Consider the following 12,560-nt stretch of genomic DNA (forward strand, 5'->3'; position numbering starts at 1 on the left):
GAACTTCGTGCTTGCTTGCTTATTTACTTGTTTGTGGTTGAATCAGTATTTTTAGGATCTGTTTTGTGTATTTATTTGTTTAAAATCTTGAGTTCTAGCAAAGAAAAATAAAGCATTTTGTCTCCAGCGCTGTCGTTTTAAATGCTGCTGCTGAATTTTAACCACCACATTAGATTGAAACCTACATGCTGTTAACCACTGAGCCAAAATGAAATCGACCACTGCATTGAAATCAGAGTTGGCAGTTCTATACGGACTTGAAGGAGTTGGTAATAGCAGTGCACCCGTGTTTCTTTAATGGGGTTTTTATTCTCTGTTTTCAGTTTTAATGGTGCCATTTTGATTTAAAGACTGTTTCTTAATAACGATGCACATTTTTATTGAAATATTTTCAATGTAGCTTAAGACGAAAATAACAATAAAGCCATCCGTTAGGAGTGGTTTCCTCAGAAACAAAATGTTCTGTTGCCTACTCCCATGATAATGCAGTGTGCTTGTTTTATTTATAAAGCAATCTTGTGTAAGAAGATAAGTAAGAAGATTTCTTCATGTTTCGTGAACTTTTATTCGTGGTTTAAAATTGTAAAATATACTTATGTTTTATAGAGGAAGTTTTACTAAGGAGAGATTTTCAGCTTCTGAATTTACATTTTGTAACTTTCTTTTGAATCTGCTTCACCAAGCATATGAAAAATGAGCCTACTTGCATGGTTGACCTCTTAGTCTTTTGAAATTTTTGTTTCTTATTAATAGGACTGGATCCCTCCCAATTCAGAGTCCATCACCATTACCATAAAGATGAGGAGAATGATGCCTTGGTTGGTGGCCCAGCTCAGCTCACTGATGAGGAGAAATATAGGGATTGTGAAAGATTCAAGTTTTGCTGCCTCAAATGTGGAACAGAAAATATTTATGACGGTGTCTTTGACGGTTCGGTTAGTTTTTTTTCTGTTTCATTTCTGTCCATCGATGAGAGAGAAAAATACTTGTAGAGAGGACAACTTTTCAGATAGGATTCATATGATGTAGGAGAAGATACCGTATTGTTTGAGTCCTGCTATTTATAGCTTTGGAACAGAAATTTGCTGATAGGATAGTGCTGAAATATTTTTCCCGTTTTTGCGTTTCAGCTGTGTCGTCTAGCAGAACATGTGAGAATATCTGGCTTCATTAATCTGTTTGCCCACAGTAATGAGTGATTGTTGCTGTAACTTTTTAAGGAATCCTTATCTTAACACTTTAGTAACTTCCAGTTCTCTATTTAATGAAACTTTCGTATAGCAATGACAATTTCTTATCCTAAATCATATTAATTGGAATTGGAAGTGTTTTTTAAACTTGTGTTTATCTTGCTACATCCCACCTCCCTTCTTGATAGTAAGGTTTTTCTGTGTTATCTTTCCTTCTGTCTTTGTGTATTGAACATAAAAAGTCATAGGGGTACATTCTTGTTGAGAAGTTCTGCCAAAAAATGTATCTCTGACCTTGGATCGCAGCTTGAAATAGGGCCAAGTATTTAACTCTACAGCGATGTTATGTATGTATTAGTCACTGGTAAATTAGCGAGCTTCAGAGTAGTGAAAACCTTGAAACTGAAAGCAAATAAATCTTTTATCTAAATTAAAAGTAATTATTTTAAGTTAATTTGGACAAACAGCAGATGTTTTGCATTTTTTTGAATCAAAATAAAGCAGTCTTTGGAAGCCAGTAAGAGGAAGAGACACACAAATCGAGTGATACTTTGTGAATCCTTGACTTTTGTTCATTACAGCTGTAAATAAGATAGTTAATTGTGTGTAGGCTTGACAACTTGCAGATGGGCTAACTGGAGAGAAGTGGATGTCGAACTCCTTAAAACAAAAACAAAAAACCCCGAACGACCAAACAACAAAAGAAACCCCTAAACCAAACCAAGCCTCCCTGCCTTCCACCCGGAATTATTTAGTGTTGGGGGGAGGGGGGTGGGCTTAGCCAAGATGGCTCACTAAAACTGAGTCTTACCTTGATGGGAAGTTTTCTAAAAGTGATATAACTGTCTAACCTACCAGGTTGTTCTTATTTTAATGAGAATTTTACCAACTTAATTTCAGCTGTTCACACATCACTTCCAGGTTCTGAAATTTTGATGTCAAGTGTTCAGAACGGTTTGAAAGTAAGGGGAATGAGATGATGTGAAACTGTAAGAGCTGTTCTTTGCACTTGGAGAAAATAAAAGATGATCATGTCATTCTTGTTTAATGAGGTTTGTCTCTACAGCCCTGTTGGTAATTTCATAATTGGTATCTATAAGATTGATTTCAATGCTCTGATCAATGGGCTTGGACAGAACTTTGATGTCCTTGATAAAACAACAAACCTGTTTTTTTGGGAGGGGAGAAGGAGCAGCATGATTTGTCCATAGATTAATTTTTTTTTTTACTCCACATAATTTTTTGAATGATTAACTTCGTAGCAGGTGAAGAAGCATGTTCTGCAGAAGAGCTTTCATTAAGAAGAGAATGGGAAAGCTGTAGATCAGAGAAGTCTTTATAAGGGTGTGGCCAACTATGATGAGAAGAAAGAAGACCTAGATATTAGAGGCCCTTTAAGACTATTATTTTTTAAAAAATATGTATTATGTCTAAACTCCTGTGATAACTTCTGCTACAATCATCTGTTGTAGTGATGCATGCTGTTTTTACACTTCTGGTTTCAGGGGCAATTTATTGAACCCAGCTTGCAAAGGTGCAGTAAGACTGAATGTGAAGAGCCTCCTCTCAACTATGTGGTTCAAATGAACAACAAATTACTGTTGGATATTAGACGCTACCTGAGAAAGTACTATAATGTAAGTATGCAGAAAATGTTCTGCCATATGAAATGAGTTTTCTAAGTGGTGCTGTGTTTTTAGTGACTATCATGTTACACTTTTTTTTTGTATAGTCCAAGGTAGTAGTATGCAACGTCAAAACCCAACTATGAAAATAAAACAATCAATTAATGATTTCAAATACTAATTTAGAATGTTTGTTTTATCAGTTCAGTCTCAAGTCAAGATCGTCTGATGTATTTAAGTTTTTCTAACTGTGTGTGTCAGCATTATTACAGATGTAGTAGCGCTTTGATTTCCAGATTTTTAGATGAAGAAGTGCAGAGAGTTGATTATCTTAATGCTTTTGAGAAAATCTATGAAGACTGTCAAATATGCAGATAGAAATTTCTCATGTAACTGAAATGTGCTTCTCTTTCTCCAGCCCAAATTGATGTATATTGTGTTACATTGTGAAAAGCAAAGCTGAATGTAGCTCTGTAAAAATTCTTTGAAGGACAATAGGAAGGGAAATACTATGAATCTTTCTTTGTAATGATTGAGAGGGGAAAAAAGAAGAGAAAGATGGGTAGTTAGTTAGATATAACTCTCTTTTGGGGGGGGGGGTGGGGGCAGTACAAGAAATCCAAAGTGCCAGCAGTTGTGGTTGGCTCTGTATGGCACTGTGAAAAAAAAAAAAAAATGTAATATTTGAAATTCCCATCTTTGCACTGTCTGAAGTGGTGACTGGTTAGGAAAAGAACCACCGTGGTTTTTAAATTATATCAATATGTTTTGTATCTCTAATATGCTGGAAGCATCATATTTTGTGACTTGACAGCTAGCCATTTTGGTGAGATTTTCATAGATCTTCTCCTATTGCCTGCTTGCCTTTTTTGGTTGTCCAACATAGCCTGTTTTCACAGCTTCAGGACAGACGCCAATTTTGAAGCCACTCATAACCTTTGGGTGCTCATGACCTTTGATATACTTAAAAAATTAAATTTATTTTTGAAAATTTGGCCTGTAAACGAATGGCTTACCTAATTTGTGGTGTGTTTTCTTAAGTATTACAAAATATTTTCACAGACAGCAGCTACCATGCTAAGGATTATCATTATAGTTTAATACTAAGTGCGCATTTTGTGTTATCTTTCTTCTGTATTAGTTCCTACTGCAATTGTAGATAAGTGTTTTTTAAGCTGTGTTCTGGAAATGTAATGATTTCTGAATGTATCAATACTTCTTTTGAATGTCTTTGCATCAAAAGGAACACAAAACTTATAGATTATTTAAATTCAGGCAGTATTTCACAAGGTAGGGATAGATTGTTCCTTTGCATTGAAGTTAAAAGTAGATGACTTGGACAGGTGAAGTCACCAAAATGTGAGATCTCACATTGTTATTGCAAAGTCCAACTATCTGCAGAACTATCGTTCAATTGATATTGTTATACATATTATATTAAGTTATACAATGTGTTATTAAATAGTACCTCAAAGTAATATGTTTACACAGACTGCTTTTGTATAAAAGTTGCTTCTGATTAAGTTTTTTGGGTTTAATGTATGTATGTTGCGATAATACACAATGCCACATGCTAAGTAATTTCTGGTATATAAAGTGCTAGAAAACATGCATAAAGTGTGCAATAGTAAACTTGATGAATGAAAGAAGATACATTTAAGGGCGGGAAAAATTCTTGTTACTGAAAAGAACAAAAAATGGTATAATACTTTACTCTGTTCTCCTTTTTTTTAAGACCAATCTGTGACCCAAACTGTGAAATGTTTGAATATTGAACATTGCAATTTGCTTACATTATATTAAAATCTAATAGATATCATACTACATGGTATATAGGATAATGAAGTATCCTTCAAAATTATTTTATTTATCCTTGTAAGTAAAAGCTTTATAAACTCGGTTATATTTTTAAGTTCTGAGAATTTCCTTTTAACCTAGTTAGCTGTAATAATAAGGTTTAAAACTACTTTTTGGCTGTGGAATACATTCAGACGCTGGAAATGAGAGATTATTTTATTGTAAAAATTAATTTCCAAATTGCACAATAATTTTCATTTTTAAAAAGGGCTTTCCGCAGAGTTGAGCAACTAACCTTTTTGTCTGTTAGCTCTTACAAAATCTCATGCTGTAAGTTTTAGTTTAGTCCTTTCATCAAGTACTTGCAGTGACTGTATAACTGCTGGAATTGAAATTCATCAAATGCACTAATGTATTTAGTCTTATAAGCTATAAAGACACACCTAGAAGTAGTATGGCAAAGAACTGTCTGAACAAAGCCTTTGATGAAACTTTGAGGTGTTTATTTAACAGTGTCCTATTGTAGTGGTTGCATCTGAAAGGCACAGAAATATCAATTTAAAATAGACAAATGTATTGTCTAACTTTGTGACGCCATTAATTTTCTTTTTAAAGATACCGCTATTGTTTGTGCGTTGGTCAAATGACTCATAATACAAAAACATAAAATGCAAAAATGAATTTTTTTAACCTTTAAAATAATGAGCCACCTTTTACGAAGACAACACTATCAAGAACCTTTCAGCTTGATCCACAGCTCACTGAAATGAATAAGCTTACTTTTTTTCAGTGAGCTTTAATCAGATTATTTTTTTTTTAAGTGTTTAAGCTCGTTGCGTGTTGTTTCCTTTAGCCTATTGAAATGCTTTTATATGTGGCTGGGTAAATTTAGGGGCAGGGGGGAGTGCCATAAAATCTAAAAGTGGAAAATCTGCTTGCCCTTTTTGGCACATGAAACTGATAAATAAATACAGTGGTGATATCCTTCTTTCCTTTAAAAAGATGCAAATGTAAGTGTGTAGATAGAATTTTGTAAGCCTCCTACAATCCCATTGTTTTAGTAAATTGCTCTCCTTTATATAAAATTTTCTGTTTCTGCAATCATTTTTTGCCACTAAACATTGAAATGTTTTATATCTGTTTTCCAAAACATATCTAGCATTGCTCCGGTATTTATGGATTTCTTAATGGTATTAACAATATCAATTTTGATAGGCTGACTCCTAACTGTAAATATCTAAGAATGACATGCAAAGATTTTATTTCTTTTCAGAAATGCATTATTCTGTAATAGATTGATCCTGTTGTGTGCTTGCTTTTTTTTTTTTTTTTAATTCTGCTTCAGAAGAGCAAATAGATGAAAAGAGAGAGAAACGCTAGCTAATCTAAATTGGGAAATGAAGAGGGCTTTTTTAAGCATGAAAATTTCATCATCTTGTCAGCTGGCAGAATGCCTGCTGTGTGGATTCACAAAGGCTAAGAATTACACTTTCATGAAATTTTCCTCACTAACTGCCCTGGTTAATTTGAAAGATAACCCACTGTTCTAATTCATTCCTCAATTGGGCGGTGCAGGTTTTATCTTTGATCTGACAAAGCATTTGTGTTAATCGTTTTGGCCCTCTACTAGACACTCTTGGGATTGTGCTTTTACAATAAATGTGTCTGTGATAGCTCTTTAGTCTATTATACTTACAATAGATCCATAGAACTGGTAATTAATTCTGTACTGCTTTGGAAATGGGGAAGAATAGGTGTAGCTCTGTCAAGTGCTGCTGGGAAGTTTGTTTAGCTAGTTCATTTTTGAAGTGTTACCCTCAGCCATCAATGAAACATCCATGCTAGGGAATCAGTGAAAGCTGAAATATGCAAGCAGAAATGGAAAAACTGACCAACTTTTGTGCATAAGGAGGATGTCGTTTAATTTGTAGTAAGTGGATCTAATTATTATGATGGAAACTGTTTTTGTGTTTCCCACTAGAATATTCAAATGTTCATTTTTTAGCACTTGGTAAATAAATGCCAGCTCTCAGATCCCCTTTTAAAAAGCCCTGTAAAAATCAGGATTCACAGCCATAAAATGAATCCCGTATCTTACTCAGCTGTTGAGATGTTCGTTTTGCCAACTGAAAAGAATAGAATAAAAAACCCCAACGTATTGTATATGCCATTTGAGCAGTAGCAAAATTCATAGTGAACTGGTTGGACTGGGAAGCTGTTGTCCCTGAAGCAGCAGGTTTTTAATCTTGTTCTTAAATATACACTTGTGGTATTATCAGTAGTGTATAGGCTAAAACCTGTTTTTGTATAGATGCTCTTTATATGCTGTCTAGTTAATAGTGTATGGCATCTTTAGATCTTTTTATGTTTTTCAAAATGCATAAAATGATACAAACTTTAAAGGGGTTTTAAAAAATATTGAAAAAATCTTGGTCCAATTTGTATTGCACTGTTTTTTGTTTTACAGTCTTTTTTCTACTGGACCACTGTAACCCACAGGCAGGAGTGAGTTTGAAGGCTATTGAACGCTGCTAAATAACTTTATACTGTTCAGCTGTGAAAATTCAGTGTTCAATAGCCCTCAAAATTTCTCATTTCTTACCTGTGGTGGGGTGGTCTACTGCTTGCACATTAGGTTGCAGTATAAAAGCATGTTGGTATGCTTTTCAAGATCTTTGAATTTGGTTTTTTTTATATATATATATATATTGCTGCTCTGGCTATTGTATATAGGTTCTTGAGTTTAGCGTTAGTATTTTGCACACTTAAAAAGATAAAACATTTATAAATAAGATAGCATTATAAGAGGCAATAGCGTTCCATAGGTTTTGGGATTGCATGGCAAATTCGCTAAAGAGAACAAAGATGACAGGACTTGTTGCCAACCTGGAGTCTCCCACACTTCAATCAAGTGTATTGCCAACAACCCACAGGTGTACACCACATGAACAGGTGAAAATGTGATTGTACATGATGGTGATGACTTCTGTAATCATGTTCTCGCAAGTCATACATGGAAACCTGTTTTGTTTGGTGGGTGGGTAGGAGTAAGAAGTTTCTTTGGCATGAGGGAAGGGTGCTGAGTAGTGGCAATAGTACAATAGTTTATTTATTGTTGTGCTAGTAGTACTGGAAGTACATGGCCATGTGATGAAGAGTAGGTAGGGCCAGAAAATAGAAGGAATTGTGTCTACCACATCAGCTGGTGTCACATACAGATAGCTAGACTCTGCTGTCAGATTAACTCCACTGAGTCCTTCCTGTGTGTATGGAAATGGATTTCTGAGTCTTTTCCAAGTTTGAACTTGTATCACTGTCATTTTAGTTTATACATACAGAAACCGAGATGTTTTTTAGTAGTGAAAGCTTCCAAGTCAAGGCAGAATGGAAGGCAATTGGAATGCAAGATAAAAGATTAACGTGATTTCATTCACAGTTTATTGGGGCCTTGGAGAGGGAAGGGCAGCTGCCACCAGATTATCAAGAGTTTTCTCCTCCCCTCCACAGTAGCATTTTCTGATTCTTTCCTTGATTTGAGGTTGACAAATAGATTGTATTTGGAATCATGTTTTGGTTAACCAGGAGGAAGTTAGAAGTATCTTGATTATTGAACAGAGGAGTCAGTATTCTACCATATGAAAGTGCTATGCATCTGTCTTTCTGATGTAAATTTCTGTTTATTAAGTAGTAAAAGATAACCTTTGGGTCACCCTGTGTAGTGCATTTTGGGGATGAGTAAGCAGTTATTTGTCACAGCACTCATAGTGTCTATTAACTGGAATTGATTCACTATTACCACAACTTCTCCATGATCTGCCCTGTAAAGGAATTGTTTGTTTTAGACTTAACAGCATCAATATGATTTTTAGTGAAGTGTTTCAAAGTAAGGATCAATATGTCTTTACAAAGGGTTTAACTCTCTTCGCTGGATTTTACTAGCCATGACGGACATGCGTCCATCTCACTGATAACCGGTTGAGTGAGGCTGAGTGTAACTCTCTGCAGTCTGAATTTTAGCCACTGAGAAAGAGTGAACATAAGCAAAGGAGCAGTATCGGTTTACTGTTGATTCTTGCTAGTGCTTAGTCTGCAGTCTGGTACCTTGCCAGAGAAGACTTAATGACACTAGATCTCTCTCTTAGCTGTTTGTAGAGAAGGCTCCCCAGGCTGGCCACTGCATGGAGCAGGTTCTAAGAATTGGGGATTGCTTCAATATAGTAAAACTAACTTTGTAATTTCCTCTGTAGGTAGAATACAGGAATGTAAGGCCTTATTATCACAATAATTTGTCTACTTAGGCTTATAAATGACAGTATCGTGAAGATCATGTTACAGGAAGTGTGCCCAGAGGTAAATATGGTTGTGGTTATGATTGCCACCAAGTGTGTAATGTTTACCTAGGTGATTGAATCACTCATCTAATAAGACGTTGCTGTCTTCAGAGGATTACAGAAAGCACTGTCTTTGAAGGTACTCTGTTGGAACTGATCTGTTGCCCCAGTCGAAGCAATGATGAATTTTGGCAACACTTGGAGAGCATGTTTGTGCTGCAGTATAGAGGTACGATTGCCGCTCTGTGTATCTGATCTGGCTTTAAACTGACTACAAAGCATGTAGCTTTGGTGTACCAGTAGCAGTGTTTGTTGTGAGATTCTGTAGCCAAGCATTTAAAATCTTGGGCAAATCTGTGCAGCCTATGGAGAGGTCTACCACAACTGCGTTACTGAGCAAGCTACTTTGAGAGAGAGTGAATAAATGTGCCCTCCTCTGGGTACCTTGGATTGACAGAAGTGCTATGGACACTATATAGTTTTGTAGGATTTGCTGCTTCTGAAACTATTTTAATAACAGATCATGAATCATGGGGATTTATGACAAAGATTTATCACTGGTCTTGAGAGGATCAGTGTTCGTCTTCTTTTTACAGTAGTTTGATAGAGCCATTTTAAATCTGTTTAGGTTTTTGTTATGTTCAATTTGAATTTTTGATGGAAAAGAATCCCACTAATCTCTCATTAGAAACATTGCAAGAAGCAGAAGTCCAGGTAAACTAGTTAAGGCTCAAAGTAAATTTTAAACCCACCATTTCTCATGGAATTTTGATATAGTTAATGCCTTACACTGTAATAACTTGGAACAACAAATTATTGAAACATCAAGCCAGATTTAAAGTTTCTGTAGAATAATACAGACTTATAGAGAACACATTACAACCAGCTTACTAGGAGATGACACAAGTCAAGCAGGTCTGTTGGCCTTCAGTACTTGATGCTGGTTGATGTGTGCATACCTAGCAATGCCGACAGCGCTCAAGCACCTTGCATCCCTCAGGAGAACCAGAGTTAAAATCTGAAGCTGAACGAGACCACATTGTCACTGGACACGGTTCTTTTCACAGGAATAAGTAAGTTTGATGTTCATGACCTAAAAATGATGTGGTTATCAGAAATGTTTTCTTAGAAGTCACTAATAATACAGAAATCCATGGTCCAACACTGGTTTTAGAAAGTGAGAATTACTTGCTTTAAGCCCTGTTGTTAAAAACTAAAATAAGTCCATCTGTAGTAATTCAGAGTTAAATGAACATATAAAAGAACAAAATATGGAATGTTTTATAATACTTGTAAGAAACCTAAGTTACCTATCCTAAAGTTTCTCAGTCTATTATGAACCTGCCTTCAGCTTTAAAAGAAAGCTTAAAATAAATTTTCTAGTGTTTGGGAAACTAAAATGTTTTTGATGCAGTTACCTTCTTTTGTAAAAATTTTTGGTTTTGATGCTGTCTTTCATAGTCTGCATTCGTGAAGATCATTGAATAAGAAAATCATGGGGGTTGTGAGGCAGCAGAGGGCATACACAAAAAACTTCCAGCGATTCCAGTATTCAAGATCTCATCATATAGAAGCTTTGTACTTAGAAGATTATTTTAAAAACCTGTATTCAACTTTAAATTAAATGGCTGTTTAGTTCTTGAAGTTATTTAGTATTTGGTGCAGCAAGAGAAAATGGGTGAATGCGTAAGCGTGTGAGGATCAAACAGGTCAAATCGGTAGTTCAGACCTTTCAGCTTGGTTCCTGGAAGTAAGTTATATATGTGAAAAAAACTGAGCAATGAGTCGGGTAGCACTATTTAGCTAAACTCCTCTGCCTTAGTGTCTTTGTTCATGTGCTTAGGGGTGGGGAAGGCAACCCGCTAGTTGAATGAGGCTTCTAGGGAATTGTAGTTTTTCTTTTACAGTGGCCAAGAGAAGTCTAAGCAGTACCAGAAATAAGACAACAAATTGTCTGTAAGATTTCCCATATCCTAGGAAACACCAGGGTCAATTCTGTGCTGTGTTAGGGTTGACATTTGTTGCTCCTCTTGACTCGTGAAACCCGTGCTTCTACAGGTATATTTGAGAGAAACAGTTTTAAGAACCAGTAGAGTTTTGGAGCATCTGAGATTAAAAAGAGACATTACTTCATTTTGAGTGAGAATGTTCCCATCTGCAGCAAGAAATGGCAAAATGGCATTACATTAGACATGGCTTCATAAAAGGGTTTTGCATTTGCTTCACTGTGTCTTGTTCAGAAGTCAAGGTCTTGTAAGTGCTACGCAGTCTCCGTTTTTTACAGAGTGACGGTATTTCCTTCAGTAGATATACGCAAGTGGATTATTTTTATTTTTTTTAATCCCCAGGCATTAAGAAAATAACTGCTTTGTATTCCTACTTTGGGAGATAGTATGATTTGAGTGCGGAACCTTGTTCCAATGTGCAGTCAGAGAGTAAAGCTGTGCTCCAAAACAGGTGTTGGCCCATACGTGGCATCCTATGTGTAGGTCCCTGTAAAGAGTCCTTGGAGCTTATCAGTCATGTTGGCTAGATTTGTCTTCAGATTGTATTTCCTTATCTGGCATCTGCTGATGGACTTTACTCCTACTTTTTACTGAACATTAGTTACTCTGTTACTTTTATTCATATGAACATGTGTTTTGGTACTGCCTGTTTTTCTGCAAATTGAGCCTGGGGAATTGGCAACTCTGACTGTGCTTTAGTCTCATGCGTTCTATGATGACACACTATTTGAGAGGCCCTTTTATTGCTAAAGATGAATCTCCTCTCCCTATTTCCATGCCATGCTGAAGATTGTTGTCTCTTCAGTCTGCCCACTGCTGCAGTGTAGTCCTGCTAAAACTGTTACAGCAGCTAAATGACAGTCTTGTTTACTTTCTTTCATCTGAAGAGTTTCAGCTATCCAGGTACCTTCAACCTAGAAGGTTGTGTTAGACTTTGAATCCACAAATGAATGAGAGAAACGTTTCTGAGGTTTTCCAAAGGCATACCAGGTTTCTACATGAAAATTAAGGCTCTGCAGAATTTGACGAGTAGATGTTTTCCTTTTCTCCTGAACAAAATCATTATCTTTGTAAGTGGCATCTGCAAGAGAGGCATCAAAAATCCACGACTGTCAGTAAGGATCTCCAGGTAGAACTGTTTATGCAGTGACTGAACTCTTTCCATCTGAAAATAAAAATCTCAGTTTCAGAATTGTAACGGGTACTCTGAATGTCTTGCATCTTTATCTTCAACCTCCTATGGAACAGTATAAATAAAATGTTGATGTTTGAAGATTGGTTTGTTTTTCATACTGGACTAGAAAACAATACTTCTTTTTGTCTTGTCTTTTTCCTTTCTGTATTGGTGGCTACAGTTCAAATGTAGAAAATGAGAAAGTATAAACTCCTGAATGGATTTCTTTAATTAAATACACTCACTCGACAACAATAGCATTCCCGACATTTATTTAACTGATATTTTTCTTATGTTCTTTTTTCATTTGTCACTTTTCACACCTTGTCTTTGAAGATTATAGACATGCACATGTTGGAGAGCATTTTTGTAATGATATGCTTTCCTTTCCTAATGAAAATATGGTCAGCATAGCAATATTCTTCCTTTTACCCTCA

General features: G+C 35.8%; 1 protein-coding gene across 1 annotated transcript in view; it reads left to right on the plus strand.

Moving 5' to 3' along the window:
* The first annotated feature begins 208 nt into the window (after nucleotides 1–208).
* LOC104158123 (DNA polymerase alpha catalytic subunit-like) overlaps nucleotides 209–12,560 on the plus strand; it is a 73,589-nt gene continuing 61,237 nt past the window's right edge. The window contains exons 1-3 of the mRNA XM_009695694.1: nucleotides 209–269; nucleotides 754–935; nucleotides 2,696–2,827. Of these exons, the coding sequence (XP_009693996.1) occupies nucleotides 209–269; nucleotides 754–935; nucleotides 2,696–2,827 (375 nt within the window). The remainder of the gene's footprint in view (nucleotides 270–753; nucleotides 936–2,695; nucleotides 2,828–12,560) is intronic.

Source organism: Cariama cristata, unplaced genomic scaffold (assembly GCF_000690535.1).
Source record: "Cariama cristata isolate BGI_N322 unplaced genomic scaffold, ASM69053v1 scaffold18352, whole genome shotgun sequence".
NCBI lineage: Eukaryota > Metazoa > Chordata > Aves > Cariamiformes > Cariamidae > Cariama > Cariama cristata.